General features: G+C 38.6%; 1 protein-coding gene across 12 annotated transcripts in view; it reads left to right on the forward strand.

The window, feature by feature from the left end:
• Window positions 1-24,550, forward strand: part of MYT1L (myelin transcription factor 1 like) — a 319,071-nt gene that overhangs the window by 293,033 nt on the left and 1,488 nt on the right. For 8 of the 12 annotated variants that reach the window (XM_075747233.1, XM_075747234.1, XM_075747243.1 and 5 more), the window contains 4 exons: window positions 16,305-16,396; window positions 18,198-18,307; window positions 22,785-22,928; window positions 23,253-24,550. The exon at window positions 23,253-24,550 is cut by the window's right edge and continues 1,488 nt beyond it. In XM_075747233.1, coding sequence (XP_075603348.1) covers window positions 16,305-16,396; window positions 18,198-18,307; window positions 22,785-22,928; window positions 23,253-23,393 — 487 coding nt within the window. In that variant the 3' untranslated portion in view covers window positions 23,394-24,550. The remainder of the gene's footprint in view (window positions 1-16,304; window positions 16,397-18,197; window positions 18,308-22,784; window positions 22,929-23,252) is intronic. The other 4 variants (XM_075747237.1, XM_075747235.1, XM_075747239.1 and 1 more) reach the window with 1 other exon arrangement.

Below are 24,550 nucleotides of genomic sequence, written 5' to 3' on the forward strand. Positions count from 1 at the left end.
AGCCACATAGCAGCCATGTGCTTTCTTGAGTACCATTAACTTAAGTAGAAGCTGAGACATGTAAAAGACCTACTTTATAAGACTAGTTTTTGGGCAAAAGGGTCCATTGTTAGAGGAAAGCACCAGAAGATGAAAAGTTGCTTAAAAAGACTGATTGAAGTAGATGATTGAATTTACTTAGCTGTCTTGATGTAACAAAGTGCCAATATTCTAAGTTGTTGTGAGCAAGTTTAACATTTTCTTGAAGCTTCCATAAGCTATGGCAATACTAATAAAAAGCCATATTATTTTAAAAATATGATTAATTCTTGTAGAATTCTTAAAATGCTGTTAAAAGGGCGTAGTTCATTTGCTCATACAAAGAAAAGTGCTTGAAACCCTTTTAGACACCTTAGGGTAATTTACATGGCCTCCAGCTGTTGCTCAGAAAGGCACACATCCATGGTAGGTCCAGTGTCATATTTACTGACCTTCATGTTATATTTTTCTAAAATGGCATTTCATGTCTGTATATAGACAACTGACTCAAACTCTGCACGTAGGGTTGAGCTTCAGAAAAATTCACCTACTTTAAGAATCTACTTATAGGTGAACAAGGTGCTTTTGCTCCTCTTCCAGCAAATGGAGTCAATGGATCCTGGAGAGTTGTTCACTTCACCTGTGAAGTAGACACCTGCCCGTGATCAGAGTTGTACCCTAAATGTCACTGAGTGCATCAACAGGGAGTGGGATACCCTTGCCTATGCATAGACACTTCATGCCATTGGAAGTGTTGGTGGGGCATGCAAGATAGCCACACTGGGCTGGCAAAAATGAAGATTTGTGAGACATTGCCATTCTTTGTGCCAGCTGAGACCTGAATGTGCTTCGCAGGGGATCTGGAAGGGTGCAGTTAAATTAATGGGCCCCAGAGCTCCATGGGAGCTTTGACACATAGTTCCTATGCAGACTTTAAACCTAAGTTTAAACTCCTACTCTGGAATCTAATCCCACCTGAATTGCAGACTATGCACTTCCTTACCTAAGGATGGAATATTCCCTCACTTTTAGCGTATCCATTTTAACTGGCTGTGGTCTCATCTTCTACCTCTAACAATATTTTGCTATACCGTTGTAGCTGTAAATCTCAAATGCCACCTTCTGAAGAGATGCAATGCTATGACAATTATAGACTGAAACCAGGCTTATCTACAGCCTTTTGCAGATATAGCTGTGTCCAGCATGCGTGGGGAGAAAGCAGGGCTATGACCATTAACTGTCAGTAAAAGCTCAAAAACAGTAGTAGTTAAACATCTTCAATTTTGGCAGTACGGCTTGCTTCTCTCCTGATAGGTCACTTTTCTGCCCCAGTACAAATATTTTTCTATCGATCAGCAGACTTCTCTAAGCATATATATTAATGGCATGTGTAGTGTCCTTAATGTCTTATTTGAGATTTTATATTCTGCCATTCATAGACAGCTGTTAATATGGTATTGTCCAAGCAGCTGTAATACTCTGGAAACTGGAACAGCAGACTGGCTTGTGAAAATGATGCCAACTGTTGAATTAATTTTTTATATATATATAGATATATATATATAAAAAAAATTGAGATTTTTGAAGAAGAGATTTCTTAGAGCTGTTGTTGCACCTTGTATGCATGGTGTAATTCCACTGATACCAATGGACTCTTGAGATGACCTACAAGTGCTGGTAAATCAGCACCTGCTCCAACTGGTATTACATAGTCTGGAATTTAAATATATACGTATTTGTACATATATGCCTCTGAAGTAGAAAGAAGTAGTCAATTGAAAAAGTCACAAATTTCAGTAAGTTTTGAATCCTGCCCTATGAACAAAGGCACCAGAAAGGGTTTCTGTTCATTTAACGCTAGCCATGCTTGTCTGCAGAAATTTGTATGAATAGTTTTATTTTGTCAAGGAGTTTTGCATACGAAAGAATAGCAACAGGGGGTTATCAGAAGGGACTTGAAGCATAGGATTAAGAGTGCTGTACTTGAAAAAGGAACCTCTGCTAGCAGGAGAGGCCAGTGTGAAATTAGGTGACCTATCAGCAGTATGAAAATTGGAAGGCATGTAAGCATGGAGTCAGTAGATAGGTAAATGAAGTAGTTTCTAATGAAATGTAAATTGGTTATTATGCTGTAGATTTCCAGTTTGGTTCTTGAACAGGCCCTTACATCCTCATATTTGATTTAAAAAGATTTTTCTGGATGGCATCATTTCTAATACAATGATCAGTTGGGGACTTTCTCCAAATATACTTGGATTTAGCAAACCTTCTCCTTAGCATGGAAGGGGAAATGTGCTTGTGCTGACTTCAGTGGAAATTACATTCAGGAATGCCTTTTCAGATCTAAAACAGTGTTCTTGCTCCCATCTCCTGTCCACTTGTATTTAAGTCAGTGTTCACCCATTTCAAACAGAGTAATGTAGGTTTAAATGTCCTTTACTGTGGAAAATTGTTGTGGTTTAACCCCAGTAGGAGCTCAGTCCCACACAGCCACTCGCTCCCTCCCTCCCAGCAGGATGGGAAAGAGAATCGGAGGGGTAAAAGCAAGAAAACACCTGTGTTGAGACAAAGACCATTTACTAAGTAAAGCAAAAGCTGTCCACACAAGCAAAGCAAAATAAGGAATTCATTTGCTACTTCCCATAGCTCTGAACGTCCCCCTCTTCCTTCTTCTTCCTTCAGCTTTATATGCTGAGCATGATGTCATGTGGTATGGAATATCCCTTTGGTCAGTTGGGGTCAGCTGTCCCGGCTGTGTCCCCTCCCAACTCCTTGTGCACCCCCAGCCCACTCGCTGGTGGGTGGTGTGAGAAGCAGAAAAGGCCTTGGCTCTGTGTAAGCACTGCTCAGCAGTAACAAAAACATCCCTGTGTTATCAACACTGTGTTCAGCACAAATCCCAAATATAGCACCATACCAGCTACTAGGCAGAAAATTGACTCTATCCCAACCAAAACCAACACAAAACCATATGCTAGTAGAGCTAAAATATACTGTCCTGGTTTTGGCAGGGATAGAGTTAATTTTCTTTCTAGTCACTGGGATACTTTTGTGGTTTGGATTTAGGATGAGAATAATGTTGATAACACACTGATGTTTTCAGTTGTTGCTAGGTAGTTGTAGTGCCTACACTAAGTCAAGGACTTTTCAGCTTCTCGCTGTGCCCTGCCAGGTGCACAAGAAGCTGGGAGAGCACAGCCAGGACAGCTGACCCAGACTGGCCAAAGGGACATTCCCTGCCATAGAACGTCATGCTCCGGATAGAACTGGGGAAGCTGGCTGGGAGGTGGGATCACTGCTTGGAAACAGACTGGGCATCAGCAGTTTTTTTCCACATGTGGTGAGCAATTGCATTTGTGCATCATGTTATTATTGTTCTTGTCGTTATTGTTGTTATTATTATTATTAATCCTATTAAACTGTCTTTATCTCAACCCACGAGTTTTTTTTCCCCACTGGGATGGGGAGGGGTGAGTGACCAGCTACGTGGTGCTTAGTCACTGGCTGGGGTTAAACCATGACATATACAAGAGATAATCAAATTATAAATATTTTCCCCATTTGCAAGCTAATGCTAAATAGAAATGAAAATGTGGAGAAGGGGAATTTTTCTTTAGTGTATCAGTGTCCTCAGTGAGGACAGTGGGACTCCAAGATCCATAAACAAGTTTATAGAATAGAGTTTGTATTCGAGCAGCAAGGGCATGCTACTGTGTTTGCAAAATATCTAGATGTGTTGGGAGGAAGTAATGGACACCATCCAGTGCCTTTTCGCTTCTGAGGGAATGTATGTAAAACTCGTGAGGTGGTTATGGGAAATGTTTACCTATGACTGTTACGGGCTATCCATTTTACGCATAGGAAGGCCGAGTCAATGGTAAGGCTGCAGGAATCCTGCAGGAAGCTAATAGCAGTGCAGTCAGTTCAGCCGTCACCTCATGTGCACGTCCTGAGGTGAAGGAGCACCGCCAGTGTTGTTTCCTCCAACTGTTCTAGTTTGGTCACAGCTCTGAGCTGCACAGCTGCACTGCTAAGCCTGGCAACAGGCAGATTAGGAAAAGATGAAGAGATAAAAAGATAAAAACTCAAGACAGGAGCTGCCCTCAGGAGCTGCTTGCTAGAATCAGGCAGATACCAACACTCACACAGATCCTCAGAGAACCTCTGAGCTCCCAAACACTCGAAGCATTCGGGAGATGACACATATGAGGAAAGAATGGAGATGTAGATTTTCATGTGCAGATCCTTTTTCTTATGAAGTATGCTTTGCTAGAAATAGATATTGTCTAAAAAACCTGTGTCATTGACCTCAGCTCCTGAAGGGGAGTTTTGCAAGTGCCACCTACAGTCAAACCTCCTGGTGCTCAGGGCTGCAGCTTCAGCCTGTGCCCATAGAGCAGCATCTCACCCCAGGGTTTATCTGGAGTGGGTGTTCACATGCAGAGTGCCAAAGGGGCAGTAGCTCTAAAATCCAGATTCTTTGCATCTCCAAACATGTGCTAGTGGCTGCAAATTTGTTCCTAAATTATTGTAGAGCTTTCAGTCTTTGTTTGCCTGAAGTCACATCCTCTTTTAGCATCAGCATTTCTCAACTTCAGCATTTGAAAACATAAAAATACTTAGCATTACTTCAGTGAATGAGTCTTGTAAAACTGAGCTATATGGCTACAAAGGGCATGAGAAGGCCTCAGATTATTCTGATTTTTATGTTTTGTATGTAGGCTTGCAACCTCTGTTATTTGAGCAATATCAGTCCTGCAGAGTCCTGGACCTGAAATAGCCTTTGTGTTGATGCAGTGTTGCCTGAGACCTATAGATGAGACAGCAAGACTTGTATTACACTAAGTTGTCTGAGATAGATACTAAATGCAAGCTACTCCTTTCAGTTCATGGAGAAATGAAAGTACCCAGAATTTAGATGGAGGTAATCAGTTCCTAGCAGGTGTTGGCTTTTCAGCAGGATAGGAGGCTTATAAAACCTGAATTTAAAAAAAAAAAAAAAAAAAAGTTTTCTGATATTTGCAAATAAATAGAGAGAGGAAAATTTAGAAGCTTTATTAAACAACTGAAAATATAATGTAAAGTTATATCAGATCTGAGATTTTATATATATATGTATATATATGATGCAACATTCGCTATGGACTAATGCAAATTAAAGATATCAGAAGATGCATACTAATACTGTGATTTGGTGCTGTGAACCACAGAGCAAAAATGAGATATGTCATGATAAAATACCTTGTATAAAAACAACAAAAAAATAATTGTAAGCATCCTTTAAAAAACAAAGAATCCAAACTGCCAGATGAATTCTCAGGATGCTCTAAACTTCCAAAATACTATGTTTGTGAGGAATTTGTGTCCAGCAATTATATCTGTAAGCAACCAAAGGTTAAAAAGCACTTTTGAAAGGTGTTCCTATGCTATGTTGAAGATAATGTTGAAAATGGTAAAAACTTTGCAGAGAGGAAATCTTTCTTGTTCTTCCATTTATCCATTTATGAAAAGTAAATACTGTCAAACTCCAGATTTGTAAGAAATGTTTAATATACAACTCGTTAAATTATTTGATTTCATCTATTTCTAGCCAGGCCTCTTGTCAAGTCAACTCTTGTCCTTTGTTTTTGTTGCCACAGTAAGTTGACAGTGTGCCACATTTGAGTCAACATTAATTCACTCTTAATTCTCATTGTTTCACTTTTTTCCTAATAGGTTTTTAAAAAGTTGTTTAGGGTGTTTGTTTGTTTGTTTTTAATCTGCCTGTTCCCTCCCTGCCATTGATTTATTTTGCTGTTTCCCACCTCTTATTTTTTTCCTACAAGCTCTACATTGCAATTCAGCAGGAGAAAGTCATACAGTGTTAAGAGTATAGAAGAACTAACCAAACTCACGGCATTTAACAGTAATTACAACTGACAATGATAAGCGTCATCATGATGACATTATTGAAAGATGACAAACATGCAAATGTGCTGACATCTCCAAGAAGGCAAGGAGAGAAATATGGCAATTAAATGTAATAATAATATACAAAAAGAAGAAAAATACTAAACTAAAATCTCTGAGGTGGATCCTGCATTACAAAGGATTTTTTGACTTAGGAATTTTATGTTAACCCATAAGCTTGAGGGAAAAGGGTCTTTTTAAATCGCTTTTCAACACCTTCCTCTTCCTATCCTCCTACTCTCCTACTGCATCTGTGCTGGCCCTCTTCCCTTCTCTGTCCCCGTGGCTCCTGTTCGGTCTTTCTTCTGTGCTTCTCAGTCCTCAGCATTTGAGGTATCTGGCCCTCCAGTAGCTTCTCTGGGAACAGGACAGGCGGTCTTACCGGTGTTGCTTCCAGCAAGCAGGCTTCTGCTCTGGGCCCTGCAGCCCTGAACGGGGCTGATGGCAGAGAAGGCGCTCCCCGTTGTCATACACACGAAGTACATGGAGGGTCTGGCAGCCAAACACTACCTCACATCTACCGAGCATCTCCAAGTGACAGTCTGTCAAAGGCTTGTAACTCTGCCAAATCTACATTTGTTTTCATGAGGACAGCAGAATGCATCTCTAAACTCAGAGCAACACCCCATGAAATGTCAAGTCTTGCTCCAATTCATGCACAATTAGAGGTATTTTCTGAATTATAAATATTATTTTATATTGAGTTATATTCCTCTCTGTATAGACAAAACAAGGTATATGGACAAAACAATGGTATACAAATATTTTCTGAGACATGGATTTTTTTTTCCTGTGACATTTGGAAAAAAACTGAGCCTGGCCAGACACCTACCGTGGAAGATTTCAGTCATATCAGTTAAAATTTGGCAAAAGTCAGAAGTGACTAAATGCAGAGCCTGGTTGTTGAAAGAGTTAGGCCCTTTGACTGTGGGTAGTTCTACCAGCTTTTTTCATTACGAGCTGGAAGAAGGATGGAATAGCATTTTAATCAGATGTACAGTCTATTAAACTGGAAGGCTCCTAACAGAGAGCTAATCTAAAAGGACTTAAGAGCTTTACTTACCTTGGGAAAGTCAAGGAGAAAATAATATGAAATTCATATTAGAAAAAGCAGACTGCACAATATAAACAAGAAAAATCATTTTACTGAGCAGACCTGACAAATGACAGGAGACAGTAATTTGTACAGGTGCTTGCAATGTGACATCTCCTTGATTTCAGGCACTTAGCAGAAGCTCTCTGGTTATAAGCCTGTTTGTCCATAGCCCATAAAAAAAGCAGAGATGACTGGATGGCTTTTTAGATTTCAGGTGGGGTGACTTTTCCTTTTGAAGTACTTTTTTTCTGTCTGCTGTCTATAGAAGTGCCTAGAGAAACAGCGCTTCATTTTAAGTGAGCTGGGCTTGGTCACTAAATAGATCACTTGAAATTTTTAGCTGCCCAAGAGTACTACTCAGAGGTATGTAGCTAGAGATACACCTTACCTATTTATACACAGAGAAATCTCAGCCTGTCTCACCTTCACAGTACATGCCCTGTTTGACTGACCAGTAAATCACTGGGCTTCAGGTCATCTGTCCTGTTGCGTGCAGTCACAGGGCAGAAGAAAGGCTGATAAACTTTGCAGTCCCTGGCCTCCAGCTTCTGGGGCACTCAGCGGTGCTCCATTAAGTGCACACTCCTTCCCCATAACTTAGTGCTAAGGCCACTGTAAATCACATACATAATGTGCTGCAGTGCTTCCTCACTCACCAAAGAATAATGAGAGATTTTTGAACAGTTACTGCATCATTGGGCAAGAGCCAAACCTCTTTCCTTGTTCAGGGATAATACAGGTTGAAGCTCATTAGCACATCTGAGAAACCCACCCATAGAGTCTCTTTGCTGACTAAGCAACTTTAATGAACAAGATATCATAGAATCATTTTGGTTGGAAAAGGCCTTGAAGATTATCAAGTCCAACCCTTAACCTAACACTGCCAGTCCAACCACTAAACCATGTCCTTAAGCACCACATCTACGTGTCTTTTAAATACCTCCAGGGATGTTGACTCAACCACTTCCCTGGGTAGCCTGGTACAGTGATTGATAACCCCTTCAGTGAAGAAATTTTTCCTAATATCCAATCTAAACCTCCCCTGGTGCAACTTGAGGCCTTTTCCTCTTGCTGGACACACTATTCCTGATACAAGCCAGGATGCTGTTGGCCTTCTTGGCCACCTGGGTACACTACTGGCTCATATTCAGCCAGCTGTCGACCAACACCCCCAGGTCCTTTTCCACTGAGCAGCTTTCCAGCCACTCATCCCCAGGACTGTAGCATTACATGAGGTTGTTGTGACCCAAGTGCAGGACCTGACACTGAGCCTTGTTGAACCTCACACAGTTGGCCTCTGCCCATTGATCCAGCCTGTGCAGATCCCTCTGTAGAGCCTTCCTACCCTCAAGAAGATCAACACTCCCACCCAACTTGGTGTTGCCTGCAAACTCACTGACAGCGCACTCGATCCCCTTGTCCAGATCATTGATAAAGATAGCGAAGAGAACTGGCCCCAGTATTGAATCCTGGGGAACATCGCTTGTGACTGGTTGCCAACGGGATTTAACTCCATTCACCACAACTCTTTAGGCACGGCCATCCAGCCAGTTTTTTACCCAGTGAAGCCATGAGCTGCCAGTTTCTCCAGGAGAATGCTATGGGAAACAATGTCAAAGGCTTTACTAAAGTCCAGGTAAAGAACATCCCCAGTTTTTCCCTCATCCACTAAGCAAGTCACCTTGTCATAGAAGGAGATCAGGTTAGTCCAGCAGGACCTGTCTTTCATGAACCCATGATGACTGGGCCTGACCCCCTGGTTGTCCTGTACATGCCACATGATGGCACTCAGGATGATCTGCTCCATAACCTTCCCCAGCACCGAGGTCAGACTGACAGGCCTGTAGTTCCCCAGATCCTCCTTCTGGCCCTTCTTGTGGATGGACGACACATTGGCTTATCTCCAGTCAACTGGGACCTCCCTGGTTAGCCAGGACTGCTGAAAAATGATGGAAAGTGGCTCGGTGAGCACTTCTGCCAGCTCCCTTAGTACCCTTGGGTGGATCCCATTTGGCCCCATAGACTTGTGTGTGTCTGAGTGGTGTAGCAGGTCACTAACCAGTTCCCCTTGGATTATGGGGGCTTCATTTTGCTCCCTGTCGCTGTTTTCCAGCTCAGGGGGCTGGGTACCCAGAGAACAACTGGTACGATGTAAATTTGCCACAGGACTACTGTGCCCAGCTGAAGGGCAACTTTCGCAGTGCTCTTAAGGTTTCAGCATTTGAAGGTTCTTTTTTTTTTTTTCCTGATGAATGGGAATGAATAAACAACTTTTCTGTTGTATATTTATGCCTCAGGGGGATTCCTTTCCAAATGAGTGCTATCAGACCCTTTCTCTCAGCTTGACTATGTTTACAGTTCTGCATAATTTCTATTTTCATTTTTCTTACCTGATTCTTGTTTTATTATTTTGTATGAGGGATAGGCATAATTAAGCTATAACTATTTTACCTTTTAAATCTTGAATGAAAAGCAAATAGCCTCTCGCCTTCTGGGTATCATGGCCATTCACTCTATAGTTATCCATTTGGTGCTTCACCGACCAGATTTTAATGCTACTTTAACCCTCTCCCTCCAAAATAAGAAAGTAGTTCTTTCCTAGAAGTCTTTCTGAAACAATGATCAGATATCATTAAAATAATAGTGAAAAGTTTACATTTTGTTTTAATCATAATGGCTATATTTCTTTTATGGCCATTTGGGTAGTGTTTTAATTTTTCTTAGTTCTGGAACGAATGCAAAGATTTAAACAGACTAAAATCTAAACTATTTTTCTCAGCAGACTTGGAAAGTAGCTTGGATTAGGAGCTGCCACTTTCCACATTACATCAAGCTTTTAGTCTTTCTAATTTAGATTTCCTTCCTGATTAAAAGTTTAAGTGAAAGTTCTTCTACACCAACATTCAGGTGTGAGTTGTAAATGCATAAAAAAAAAAAAAAAAATTCTCTTCCAATGAAGAATTCTGAACTTAGGCTGAACAATTTCTTCTAACACAGCACAAAGGCGGTTGGGGTTGTGTGACGGCTGGGGAGGAGGAGAGATACCTCTGTGAGTCGCAGCAATCTCCATACAAACAAAACTAGCTAATTTGCAAAACCTCTCACCTGGACACCCTTTACTTCACAGCTCAGTAAGAAGCTGGGGAAAAGCCAATCACCCTTGAATGTAAATAAAAATGAGTGCTGGGCTAGGGAGGGTTCCTTTTATCTCTGCTGGAGTTTTGCAGAGTATTTCATCCTTTAAGGTGTGTAGCAGAATTTACTCATGGGAATAAGGAAATCGCTAAAGCTGATACCCTTCAACGCAGAAAAAAATGAGTGATTCTTGGATTTAATATTAAACTAAGGAAAGGGCTACTTTGATCACTGAGTTTGATCTCTTAATTTGAACTTCAAACATTACCAAATAGCTCAGGAGCTTAGTCATAAAAGTAAGGTTTCATCCATTAACAAAATAAAACAGTAGTTTTCACTGTGGTCTGTATTTCCATGAATTTCAAAAGGATTTACATCTGGGGCTTATTTTGGATCTCTCTCTAGCTAAAAGAGGTTCCTTGAACGTGACATGTTCCTTTCTCTAGTCTATGGACAATGTTATTTTTAGTAAACAGGAAAAGTGTTTCATTTTCTTAACTTTTTGAAAAATCACTGTAGTAGTAAATCTATAAACATCTTACAGTGTTTATAAAGTTAGCCCTCAGGACACTTTTTGGGTAGTCCAGGTTGAGGCTCTGGTTTCTTTACATCCTGTTCTTTCTTTCTTTGTAAACTTCAGCACTTCACACACCAAATATAAAAGTGGCGTTTTATTTGACCTTTGTCTCCTCCTTTCCCACATCCCTACTTTTCTGTTTGGAAAATGTTTTCTTCACTTGACAGGCCAAGTACAATTCCTTCAGCTTCAAGAGGGACCACACTGCATCTGTCTGCTGAGGCAAAAAAATGTATTTAACAGAGCACAGCTGGAACCCAGATAGCTAAGATCAGTCACCCAGACAATTGCTTCACTTGATCAATGATCCTCCACTCTGATGGCCTCCCTTGTTCGCATCCCTGAAGACAGTGCAATTACATTCTTGAAGCAGTTCAGGATTTTAGCCCACATGTCTTTGTTTTTAAAGTAAATTTCTTGGAAAATGTGCACTAAACATCGTCCCTTTCAAACTTTATTTCCCAGTAGTTTTCCATTTGTTTTGGGACCAATATCACCTTATTTTCTAAATCCACTGAATATATGGCTAGGCATAGGTTGCAGTTATGTAACCACAGTATTAAACATGAAAGAAAATTCATTCTTCATGTTATCTTCAACTCTAACAGGTGCAGTCACCATATACTCTTTATCCTAATTTGCACATATAGGTTTTCTCCATACCTTTTAGATGATTGGGTTTCCATTAGTCACTGCTCTTCAGGGCAGTTAGGGTAAGATCTAGCTATACATATGGATGGAGCTTATTTTGTAGAGTTTATAGAGCTACTAGTACTTTACCTCTGCATGCCTCCATTTATAGAGTCTTCCTGTAAAAAGAAGCCTGATAATGCAGACTGAACTTGCATGACATAAAACCCAGTCACCCCTTCACCTGTCAGTCCTACAGGTATAGGCGCGTAGAAACATCTGTTGCATGGACGGTGCCATGCCCTGCAAAGCAAAGCTTCATGAGGAGGTCCCAGCCACGCATCTCTCCATTTAGCACCCATGCCCAACAAAAGCACCTTTCCGATATAAATTATGTGTTATGACGTCAGATGTCTCCAGCAAACCAGCAAAAATTAAGACCTTCTTAAATTTTAGCACATCCCTTACAGGAGGTTTGCAAGATCTGACCCTAGATCACTTTAACCTAACAGTTTGATTCATTTTTCATAGTATTTGTAAATTATGGCAGAGGTTGGCTTTCAAGGATGATGTATCAGACCACACTTTTCTTTCTCACATTAGAGATTAAGCCTGACAGTAGAAATTCAGTGACAGTCAAGACACATTGCAGCTGAAAGAGGCAAGGTGCTGATGATCAGCTGGTTGTTGGTACCTTGTCTCTGTGGAAGCAGCAGCTCACACCTCCTGCTGAATCAGGAACTCGGAGTCAGGAATTGGGTATTGGTGCTTCTCACAGCCCCACCAAAATGCTGTAGCTTCAAGTTCTGTGGCATCCACAATCTGGCAGAGATAAATGATTGCTCAGTACATTTGTACTGTACTTACTACAGCAGTACTCCCAGCAATGTTGCTAGAAAGCCTTATTCATTTTTTATTATGGAAAGAATACTCACCTGCGTTTGTATTTCCTTTTGCCTGATTTCTCATGTGTATCAGAATAATGGCAGTAGCAAGTGAGATAACTGTCATTAATTTTACCACTTCTTTGCTGGAAGAATGCTGCAGAATTCAATGTTTGGGTAAAAGTCAGTGTAAGGATTGTTAAAATATGAAAAAAATAAACCAGAGCAGGATTACACACTAACTCCACTTATAACAGAAAACCTATGACGGGTATCAACAGTAAAGGCTTTAAAATTGATGTGAGGATAAGTATTATCCTTACCAAAACTACTAGGTAGCACTTTTCTCTTGGTCTTTTTTGACTTTTGAGATGTTTAAAGCATATTTTGCTTAACTCTTAAAGCACTGAAATGGCTTTCACTTGAGTCCTTTTGTTTTCTATCCATGGAAAGACAAATAAAATCTCAAGATACTTAAGACAAATAAAATCATACCTACTCCTTTTTGTCTTCTGTCTCCTTCCACCCCCAGTCTTCTAGAAATCTCGAGCCACTCCCGGTCTCACTGGGATCTCAATTCAAGCTTTTTGGTTAACTTAACACCTCTGTGAACTTACAGCTTTGTACAACAGTCCACTTCTGGTGTGATGCTGACTTAGCTCTGTTTTTCTTCTTACTTTCCCATATATTCTGCCCTCTTTTAGTTGTTCTCAACGTAGAGAAAGAGCAGTTACCTTCAGGAGAAGTAAACATAGTCAAGAAGATAGAAGGGAGGAGGTAGAATTTCCTTGCAGAGTAGAAGCTTATCCTAAAAGTCCTAATTTACTTTCTAAATTATTTGAAGTATTTTTAGGTAACTTAATTAAGAACTGAGCTGCGTAAAGAGGGTGCGTACTGCTATCTTTGTCTTATCAATTTCTGAAGAATTTAGCCAAGTTAAATAAGCTGTGGTAGCACTCAATCCTGTAATTTAGGTTACTAACTTAGTATCTGCTTCATTGAAATTGTAAGTGCCTGTCTCAGGAAAGTGAGCTAATCTGCTTACACTACAATATACAATTAATGGAGAGACAGATTTGCCGGTAAAGACCTGCAGAGGAAGTTGACAACATGGTCTGGCTTTGGCATCTTCCCCTGTGTTGAATTTGGTACCTCTGGGAGTTTTGAGTGCTCTTTCAAATTGCGTAAAGCCACTGGAAAAGTTAGGACCTTCTGTTCATTCATGGCCTCTTCTAAGGACAGACACATAACAAGGTAAAGGTAGTCATCATCGTATATAATGCATATGTGAAAGCCAAAATTGTAAGGGTCAGGAAAGCAAAAAGAGGAGCCTTGTGATTTGGGCATGCAGTTGCATCGAAAGAAAGCCCTTTGGGTCAAAGGCCTCCTCCCTCTGTATGTATTGTATGAGATCACCAGTGCATAAGAATAAAACTAACCTGGCTGCAGAATGTGGAAGCCTTTTGCATCCTCGCTAGTAGGCCCAAAAATAGGCAGCCTTTTGCCTTTCCCCTCATTAACTCATGACTCGTCTGGACGCCTCTGTAAGAGGTAGATAATCCAAGCAGAACAACTCTCCGACAGCTGGAATAGAGTACAGGACCCAGATCTTTCTGTTTCAGTTTAGACAGAGGACATCTGGTGCCAGTATGCCTGAACTGCAGCAGAGGTGTAAGTGATGTGTCAGTGCCTGCCCTTGCCATAGAGACCTTTCCAATGGAGATGGCATGGGTCAGAGACAGTTGCCGCTAGGCAACGAGAATGTGGCCGCCCTATTTTGTAGAGCAGGAAAGCTCAGTAGTGAAAAAATACGGGACATTGTACCTGGGGCCTCAGGAAGAGGATTTGGAGCACACTGAATATACTAGTAGAGAGGTAACCTTTCAGACAGACTGAGGAGATATCTACAGGTTCAGGCAGTCCTGAAAACTAGGTGTACATAACCATAGCCTGGGAATAAGCTTGGGTTTTGGCACCAAAATTTAGATGTAGAATTTCACAGTAGATTTCTAATACCAGTGAACATACTTTTTGTTTTGTTTTGTTTCATTATTTTTCTGCACTTTCAGGTGCATAGTTCTAGCCTCCAGGTTTCTTGTTGGTCTGTTTAGGGTTCGAATGTTGTACTTATGGGCTGTTTGAGGGATAATTTTATTTTGAAGGATTCCCTAGGTTGTCATCAGTCAAGACTTTTAGAGAGAAAAAGATGAGAGTAAACTAACACAGTTGTTATAATGCCCAGTGATGCTTACTCCTGAAAAAGACAGGACAAAATATGAGGAAATTCATTGAATCAATTGAAAGGATACAAAAATGAAGTCAATTAAATGATACAGAAAGTCTGCATATACTGTTATCTTTCATTCCTTTCCCTGTGCCAACGATTTTTTTCCAAAACGGCTAATCCTCTCCTCCTTAATCTCCCTCAAGGCTCCCTTTGACACTTCAAGAGGACAGTTGTTTACAGTTACACAGTGAGTCCCTAGCAGAGCTTGGAACAATAATCTGACATTCTACCACCTAGGCTACTGTGAAAAGCTACTAGATCATGCTATTTCTTGATACTATTAGTATTGTTTTGTTATATATCTTCTCAATAACAGAGTTGTATAAAATATTGAACACTGATTCTTTTGCTGAGAAAAGGAAATTTTTTTAGACGTTTTTCTGGGAAAAGTTTCCTTTTTTGGATGGCTGCACTTGATAGTAGTAGCCCAGGCTTGTCAGAAAAACATTTTCAGTAATTAAACATTATACTTAAATTAGAGGATTTTATTTAGTAGGAAGTTGGGTCTTTCCTTAAATAAATGCTTTTAATCAAAGATACCACATTCCTCAGAAACTTGTTCCACAATACAGAGAAATTATGAGTATTAGCTCTGAATTTGATTTGCACAATTAAAAATTATAGGAAAAAAAAGTCTTCTTTTGGATCTGAAGACGAAATATAAATGTGATTGTATGCAAAGAGAAGTATGTGACGTTATTGAGTTTCAGTGGCTATGAAACCGTAAATGTTGAAGCAATAGGGAATTGTTTAGTAAGTTTCCAAATTCCCTTCACTGCTAAAGCTTGCTTAGAATAAGAATATAGTTTTTCATCATTAAATTAGATTGAATTTGTATATTCTCTTACCTGTGATAGTGCAATTACATTAAAGATGTGATTTTGAAAAAGGGGATAGTTTGGTGTATACAATTATTTATAAAATAGTGAGCACTGTCTGATCGTTATTTTTATTTTTACAATAAAACCTGCTAAGACTGCATTTGCTATTGTTTGATATCATTTGTTTTGTACAATATAATTAAAAAGCTTAATAATTTGGCAACATGGGAGACGAGAGATAACTGAGTCTACATCCATAAGTGTAACAAATATACATTATATGAGATATATATCCCTCATCAAGGCAAGGTCATTTTTATGGGAATGACTTTTCTTGGGCTTCAACAATAAGCTAACACGTAGTTACTGCCTTTTTAAGAAACAATTTAGAAAAGGGCAATTTAGCCAGCTTGGTAGGTGATATTCACAAATAAAAGCATTGTTTGTAAGAGTTAGTCGTTTGGATGTTAGAGTTTGCTCATGTCCCCTTCTCTCAACATTCAGTTCCGTGTTTGAACATACGAATCAAAAAGGTTGGAAGTTCAGAGCAGGGACATGTACATTCAAAGGGGAGTATTTACACAGTAACTGTTTTTAAAATAAAACTTTTTAATAAAAGCATTGCATCTTTAGAAAATTGGACTGTTGTTCCCAGGTTTATAGTTTTACAAGATATATCTGACTTTTGTATCAGTTGTCTATACAAAAAGAATTTGGAAGAAAGAATAAAACCATGAAATCACTACTGGTAAGTGCTTTTCTAAAATTTTTTTTCAGACTAGCAAACTCTTTCAGTGCCAGGCAGTGAAGATAAACTTTGTCTCTGATACTGTTTTTATTACAGGTTTGGATTACAGATTTATTTTCAATGACCTATCAAAATTAACAGGCTCCTTACTGTTCACAGTTTATCAGGATGCCCCAGAGCTACTTCAGCAATGAAGAAAGCAAAGCTGTCTGGAGAACAAATGCTAACAATAAAGCAGCGGGCCAGTAATGGTAAATTTTTAATCATTACCTTTTAAAATATTACTTCTTTGTAAACTAAAGTTATCATTACTCTATTGGCTTTTTTTTCCTACGTGTGTAAATCTTCTTTGTATAAATAGTGAATTCACTGTCAGTAGAAGTGAAACCGAGTTTTATGTTGTGGAAGTCTGAGCCAGCAGTGGAGTGGTCAGACTGGTCTGAGTTATGTCTATGTAAATCTAAAACACTAAAATATTTCAAAGTAGAATATACCATTCTAATTTTCTGGTTCACAACTCATTCATCAAAGGTGGATAGTTGGTCTTATATTGTTGCAGGGTTCACAAGAGAAAAAGGTTTGATTTCCAGAGTGCCAAGTCCTCATGAGCTCCCTTGAATTCATTTGGAGCTGTGGCTCTGTAACCTCTGGCAGATGTAGATGGCCTTGTGCCGTTTCATCTCCAATAATCTGCAGTGCTTCCTGGGAACCTTGAGTTGCACGGAAGATGATGGAAGCACCGTGGATGAAAGTCAGGATAGTACCCTGATAGTTGAAGTGCAATTAAAGCAAAATGTAGGTGCTTCAGTTCAAAAGGCTTGTCTGGGAGGTGCCTAAGTCCTGAGTTTTCTTGGAAAAATTTACGTAGTCACTTAGTGAGTGTGCATACCTAAAGATACTGACCTCTTAACTGTTGGCGTTGACTGTGTTTGAGAGACACAAAGCATTTAGAGAAAATGCTTTACCAACACATTGCAGGACCCATCGTGATCCACATTTCCAGCAGAGCTGGAGAAAGTCTTGGTTGTCTTTGTTCAATAGCTAGATCCAGGGAGTGGAAGATTTAGATGCAGTTTTCTCTACAACCTTGGAAGTGTTGAAAACTGTATCTGCCACGCCCAGGAAGAATGCCTTAAGGAGTGGTACATGGACATTTTGTGTACATAGGGAGACACACGGCATCCTTGCTGTTAGAGTTAGGCACTGTGGAAAAAGGTATGCAAGAGTCGCACTAGAGTAAGAACAAGACAATGGGAACATTAGTTTCTCTAGCTTTATGAGTTCAAACTTTGACTTGAGAGAAAACAGGTCTATCTCTTTCCAGGACTATTATATGCTTTGTTATAGTAATTAAAAGGATAAATAAATAAAATCTTTACAGTTTATTCCTGTCTGAATCCTTAAAGATGCAGCAGGTACCTTTAAAATTCTATTCTCTAAATGTTTGTGCCATAAAAACTCAGAAATCACTTCCATTTTGCAAATTATCCTGTAAATCATTATTTACTAACACCCTTCTGAACCATGAAATTATTAAAAGCAACAGCAGAATCACAATATATCCCAGTGCATCAATAAAATTTCATTCTGTGGGTAAAAAAAATCTTCTCAATTAGTTACAAATGATTTTGACAATGCTGTAATATGAAGAAATTAGCATATTAAGATACTTTCTTTGCCTTCAGAAGATCTGTAAGTGGACACAGTCTTTCAAATAAGTTACATATGACAATGAGCAGAATTTGTTGCTGCAGGTGCATTTCTTATAAAACAAAGTTAAATCAGTACATATAAAGAAAAAGGTGGATCTTCTTGATCCTCCAGGCTTTTTCAACACTCTTGCTGGAAAATTACTGCAATTTTTAAAAGAAAAGTAGTGGAAAATACATTGGTTTAACCTCAAAAGAAAAGTTTGAACACTTCCTTTTTATTTTTTAATTTAATACTTTTACTTGAAATAAATTGATTTTAAAATATAGAGATAATTAATTCACTGAACTCTGATTTGAAGCTTAATTATTTTAACGCCACTTTTATTTTTATATCACACAGGTATAGAAAATGATGAAGAAATTAAACAGTTAGATGAAGAAATCAAAGAACTAAATGAATCCAACTCCCAGATGGAAGCTGATATGATTAAACTCAGAACTCAGGTAACAGTTTTATGAAGCCCTAAATTCAGCTGCTTTTTCTACATGACTGATTAAAAGGAATATAGGAAATATACAGTTCCCTTTTATGCTTCTTACATATTAAGATTTCTATCTGTGATTTGCTGTTTATAAAATTAGAAAACAATATCCATTATGCAATCCACATCAGTTACCACCACACAAAATAAAAGCTTAGCAAAATATATTCTTTAAAATAACGTCGAAAGCATGACCCGTCATGGTCAGCTTTGTATTTCCCCGTGATAAATCTATGCCTTTCTTATGGCAGGTAAAATATTGGGTGAGATCATGGTCATTAACATAAGTTACAAGGTGCAGGAGTCTAAACGAACAGTATCTTTGCCAGGTCTGCATTATAGAGAAGGAGGTGAACACCTGTTACACTTCATCTTGTGGTGCACTAAGTGCAGCCCTTGGCAGCAGTAATGGTTCCACAGATCCAGCTCAATTCCTTTTAGGTTTCACATAAATCTGTTGGGAAAAAAACCAGGAAAAACTAACATTAGACTATTATTTAAAAACTAATTTTTCACCAGTCCTCGAACTGGGTGGAAAAGGCAAAGGAAGGAAATGAATGGAATTCTTTCCCTGGCATTTTCTTCTGTCCAGCATAGCTTCTGGTGGTTTTTTTTCTTCACATGATTTGACCACAGACACTAACAGTGAGATTTAACACAGTTCTCACCGTTGATCAGCTTTAGTCCAGGAGTCATAGTCATCCGATTGATCTTGATGGAAACAAAGTAAACCATTCCTTGTTTACTTCTTTGCCTGCTGCTTGTGGAGAAGAGCGCCCTGTCCATTGTCCTCCTCCCCCTCTTGTATACTCATAAATATAAGGCAACTTGGTTTTTCTTTGGTTTCTAAACCTTAGCCAAATTGATATTGAAACCTCATTTCTATTTTATGCTGATATTCAGGGTATTGTTGTCATTATTCAGCCTTTATAGGATTTGACTCACGTTTTACACAGTTTTCTGATGTGACCAAATATAACTGTAGGGTAATGATGACAAAATCTGCAAGAATGTAAAGCAAGAAGAATAATCAATGGCAGGACAATTATATGTATTTATGTTGGAGGAATTTGGTCCTAAGTTTTGAATCTGGCAGCATCCAATCTGCCTTATGTTTTCTTTTGCTTAATACAACGCTGTAGGTGCTATTCACATACAGCCTGGTTTAGCTGAGACTTTAAAAAATGTGAAGCAGTTTGGCCGCTATGTGTACATTAGGTAAATGCTCCAGTTGTCAATAATTTTCTGCATCTTTAATTTTATTTTTGGCCAGATGAATTAAAAAAATAAAAAACCCATGATAACACTATCACAAGCATAACACATGTACTGAATTTCAAAGATTTAGTTAGGAATTTCACATCAAATTTTGATCTGAAATGAGTACAGAAGCCATACTTCCGTGGTCTCAGTTCCAGCTTTCATATCTCAGACTAGTGCCATTGCATATTCTTAGAAATCAAATTAGGCACTACCTGGGACCACTGCATATTCTTGGTAAAAAAACCTCAGATGATGATTTTACCATCAAGTTGAAAGGATGCTTTTCACACCTTGGTGCAGCAGATTTAGAAAAAGGGGAGAATGACTGGCAATGACACATGCTATCCTTAAAATAATTAAAAGATTCTACAAAATAGAGCTACAAGACACCTTGAAATGTTATTTTGTCCACAGTCTTCTTCCCTTCTTACTTTCCAGCTCTTCCTAAGCCAATCCTGACAGATGCTGGTCTAACTTGTTCTTTACGTCCTACACTAGAGATTCTGCAGTCTCTGGGCAGTCTGGTCTAATACTTCCCTGTTCTTACCCAATTAGCTACTGATGCCTAGCAGAAAATCCCAGCTGAGTCAAACCTCACAAAAATTCAGAGACCTCAGTTCTGAATTCATACAGTCTCCTGAAGATAAGCAATTTACATTTCCAACACGTAGAGAGTTACATCGTAGTCATTATCAATCTATTAAGAGGATCAGAGTCAACAGTCTCCTTTATTTGCCACAGGAAAATTATACTGAACATAACAAAATGCTGATAAACTTTTAGAAAATCATTTTGCAACCTAGATTTCAATAAGACTTCACAGGCAGGGAATACACAATGGGAAAATAGTGGAAGTTCTGCGAACATCAGGAGTAGCAACAGTCTTGTTAGATACAGATTTGTATCCCATATGATTGTAAATGCCAGTGAAAGTTTTTCCTACTACAGGAAACTCCCTTCTATGTAGAATCTTTTATATTTAATAAAATGAAAAGTCGTGCTGCAGCCTTTTTCTTAGTTGGAACATTCATAAGACTCTACTCAGCTGCCTTTACTCAGCAGACTTGGAAGAAAGTATTTTTAATCTAAGATCTTCTAGTAAATTTGTCCAAATGTAACATGCAGGTCCAAAAGTGTGAGAGGGGGGAAGAAAAATCTGCAAATAATTGTGTGTCTCATACAAGCAACAGGTTATCCTCGTTTTTAGAAAAGATACAAGTGAACATTCATTAGTTTTAGGGTAAAATGTGGGGAGGGAAATTTCAGCCTTTAAGCAAGTGAATACAATAATTAAGTATGCCAGTAATCTTAAGATGCTTACAGATGAGTACTAAATGAAATAGCAAGATACGCTGGTCAGTTGCCACTGTATTTGCATATAGTCAGCATCTCACACGAAAAAAGATCTATTCAAGTAGCAGTGCTCAACTAGCTACAAAATCTATAGAACGTCAGCTCCTACTTAAGTTAGTGTGAGGCAGCAGCAGTATGCTGTACTGAACTGGGCCTTCATTGATACCAGACTCTTCACTTTGGTCTGTAATATAAAAAACAGCTTTAGGGTAAATACTGGCGCATGACTGACTCTAACAAGCACCTGTGAAAGATGTTTTGCATTTGCATACAGCATTGCTCTCCGATATAACAAGCTGATAGCAAAACAAGAGAGGAAGAGGTGTTTCCAGTTTCAAAGCTGGAAGAAAGTATTTCACCTACCATAATATGTTGTGGAAATAGCTCAGAATCAATTAATTGTGACAAAACCAAGCCCCTGCAATACTGACAGCTTGGATTAACTGCTATATAAGCACCTGTAGTCAGAGATACTTGAAGACCGTTTTATGTAGCGACATCACTTGTTAAAGTTACTTCTATCAACTAATAGGCTGTATTTCCTTAAGCAGACTGAAACTTTAGGTCCAGAATAAAACTTGAGACATCTAATTACCTGATTGTGCCAACAATTTCCTAAAATTTACTCACCCATGGTCAAGTTAATATTCACTTAAGAACTTTTTCCCCTTCTGCCTGTTACTACTGCACAAACCTCCAGCCTTCCCATCAGCATTTAAATAGTATCAATTCTTCCCACTGTTCACTGTCTATGCCAGTGTAGAAATGGATAAAGCTCATTTTGAGAATTCAAAAACCTTGTGTTCTTTGGCATTTTGTTCCACTTCTCTGGCATCTTTTTTTTGCCCTCTTGTCAATGCATATTTTAACCTACACACACACAAAAGCACACTGTACACTTTGTAATAGATGTTAACGGTTGTCATCCAATGTGGAAGGTAAGGACAGGTCTACAGAGGAAAACATAGACAGATACGAGAGAGCTCTGCACGTGCTCTCAAGGGGTTGGACATAGGCCAGTGCTCATCTGAAATCCTAGTAGCTTCATTAGCGCAGTGCCTTGCACAAGCTCGGGTAAGTTGTCTCTCAGTGATGCTTTTTAGCTCGAGCAGGGCACCATGCAAGGTCAGAGCTAACTTGTGTCTGGTCACCTGGGAACACAGGCAGAGCATACTCTCAGTTGTCTTCACGTGTACATGTAGTAATGCCCCAGAGACCCACTCTCCTGGCTATGTGCAAATATTCTTCAGGTTCCTTCAGTTTTGCAAGCCATCGTATGAGAAAACTTTCTGAATTTCTACATACATCACAATAACACGCCATTGTTCAGCTTTCAAAAGCAGCCCTGTGAGTTTGCATAGAATCACATTATGCTTACAAAGAGCTAAACGCTGGCAGCAAGGAGCTGTACATCCTTAACGAACTATATATATATATATCAGAAAAAATAAGAAATGCATGACTTACGGCAGAATGTCCCTACAGTAGGCTCCTAGAAATGCTTGACCACATGGGTGAACTTGCAGAACTAAGGTCCTTCTTAATGCCTTTCAACTCAAGAAGAAAAGCTCTAAAGCAGTGGAATCAAATCCAAGTTCATTCATTATTACCAATATTAAAAAGACAAGCTGTTAAAGTCATACATGCAGTAGGAGTAAGAAACCCTTAACAATGATAAGAATTGCAGACTCAAGCAAAATCTTTTTAAGCGTGAATGAATAGACCTTTTTCTCCTTTCCCTGGTATTTCTGTTATCTCTCCCTTCAAAGAGCGCATGCTTTATAACAGCTTGCCTTATATTACATTGTACACAAATTTGTCCATTTTAGATTACCACAATGGAGAGCAACCTGAAGACGATAGAAGAGGAGAACAAAGTAATTGAACAGCAAAATGAGTCTCTTCTTCATGAGTTGGCCAATTTAAGCCAGTCTTTAATTCATAGTCTAGCTAATATCCAGCTGCCACATATGGTAAGTGATTGAGAGCACAAGTTAAGGAATTTGGCGATCTTCAGTTCACTTCATACAATAGATGTCTTTTTTTTATGTTTATGTTTCATCAACCAGTTGGATATTTGTGGTAACAACACTGAAACCATAAAGATACATTTAACTGCTAACAAAGACATGGAGGGCCTGTTCCAGTGTATCCTGTAAAATTAAGTAAGAACTAAATAGGCATTTTAAATATTATAACAAATGGTGGCAATATGCCTTGATAATATGTTATGCTTAAATGAATATACGATTAAGAAAATAAAAGTTGTATATGAACTACTATTTAATATCTCGTAGGAACCAATCAATGAACAAAATTTTGATGCTTACGTGACCACTTTGACGGACATGTATACAAATCAAGATCGTTATCAGAGTCCAGAAAATAAAGCCCTACTGGAAAATATAAAGCAGGCTGTGAGAGGAATTCAGGTCTGAACAGCTGCTATAGTGGTGAAAGTCTTGCTTAAAAAAAGGATGCCTCTTGTTTTTTGCTGCTGTAATTTACCAGAAAGTGTTATATATTTATTTCTGTTTGAAACAGTGTTATGCTTACAAGACTTCATAATGATTTTATGTCTTGCTTTAAAGATAGTAACTGCAGAATAGTTTTTTGAATACATTCACATTTTGTACGTTTTCATATAAGCTGACATAGTGTGATATGCCATGTAATGTTTATAGCTGCTAATGTATGCACATTTTTGGGGTATATATATTTCTGAAGAGGTAAGCTGATCAAAATAAATAGAGTGTAAATTCTTTTTAATGCTTTAGTGATTAAATGTTTTAGTATTTTGAACTGAAATGAACAAAAAAAAAAAACAGCTTTGAATGACAATGTTGCAGTCTGCAGCCACTTTTTAAACACTATCATTTTGCCTCATGTTGGAGGATTTTATGGGATTTAAGAAATACATTTTGTGTGCATATTGTTTCATAGCAAGAATTGGTTGCAAAAATGCTTTATTTTTGAACAATGCTTGAAAATATTATGTGACTTTTGTTTTTGGAGGATGGTGTGTGGTGGGGGCAATAAAATGAGGTTTTTTGAATTCCAAGAAAATGGCATGGATTAGATGTAAGATACAAAATGGGTAATTTATTGTAAGACAACATCAAGCCATGGAAACTTGACAGAAGATTCAAAGCAGCTTAAACAGCACTTTTTAATTAACTTCTAAGCATTACATGGTATGAATATGGGAACTTCCATTATGAAAAGAACTATATCAGAGGTGGACAACGTGAAGATTTCAGCTTTTGTTTTCATATAAACTTTGGAGCCAACATTCTCTTATCTCTGCTGGACTGCTAGTGCCCCTCTGAACTATCTGTTATAGCAATGTAGTTCATCTTTCAGAAATTCTGTGGTTTCAATTCAAGATGGAGGACAATATTTTAAAATTAATATTGCCTTTTCACATCTTTAATTTTGGGATAAACACAAATGATCTGTGTCTATTACAGTTACTGAACTGCATTTGTTGCTCTCTGTAGTAGGAATGCAGTTCAGTAAAGATTTTTCCTTTTGCTTTGCCAAGCATTTGATCCCATTTTTAACATTTCAACATTTATGTTTTGCTTTTTGTTGG

Source organism: Balearica regulorum, chromosome 3, assembly GCF_011004875.1.
Source record: "Balearica regulorum gibbericeps isolate bBalReg1 chromosome 3, bBalReg1.pri, whole genome shotgun sequence".
NCBI classification, from domain to species: domain Eukaryota; kingdom Metazoa; phylum Chordata; class Aves; order Gruiformes; family Gruidae; genus Balearica; species Balearica regulorum.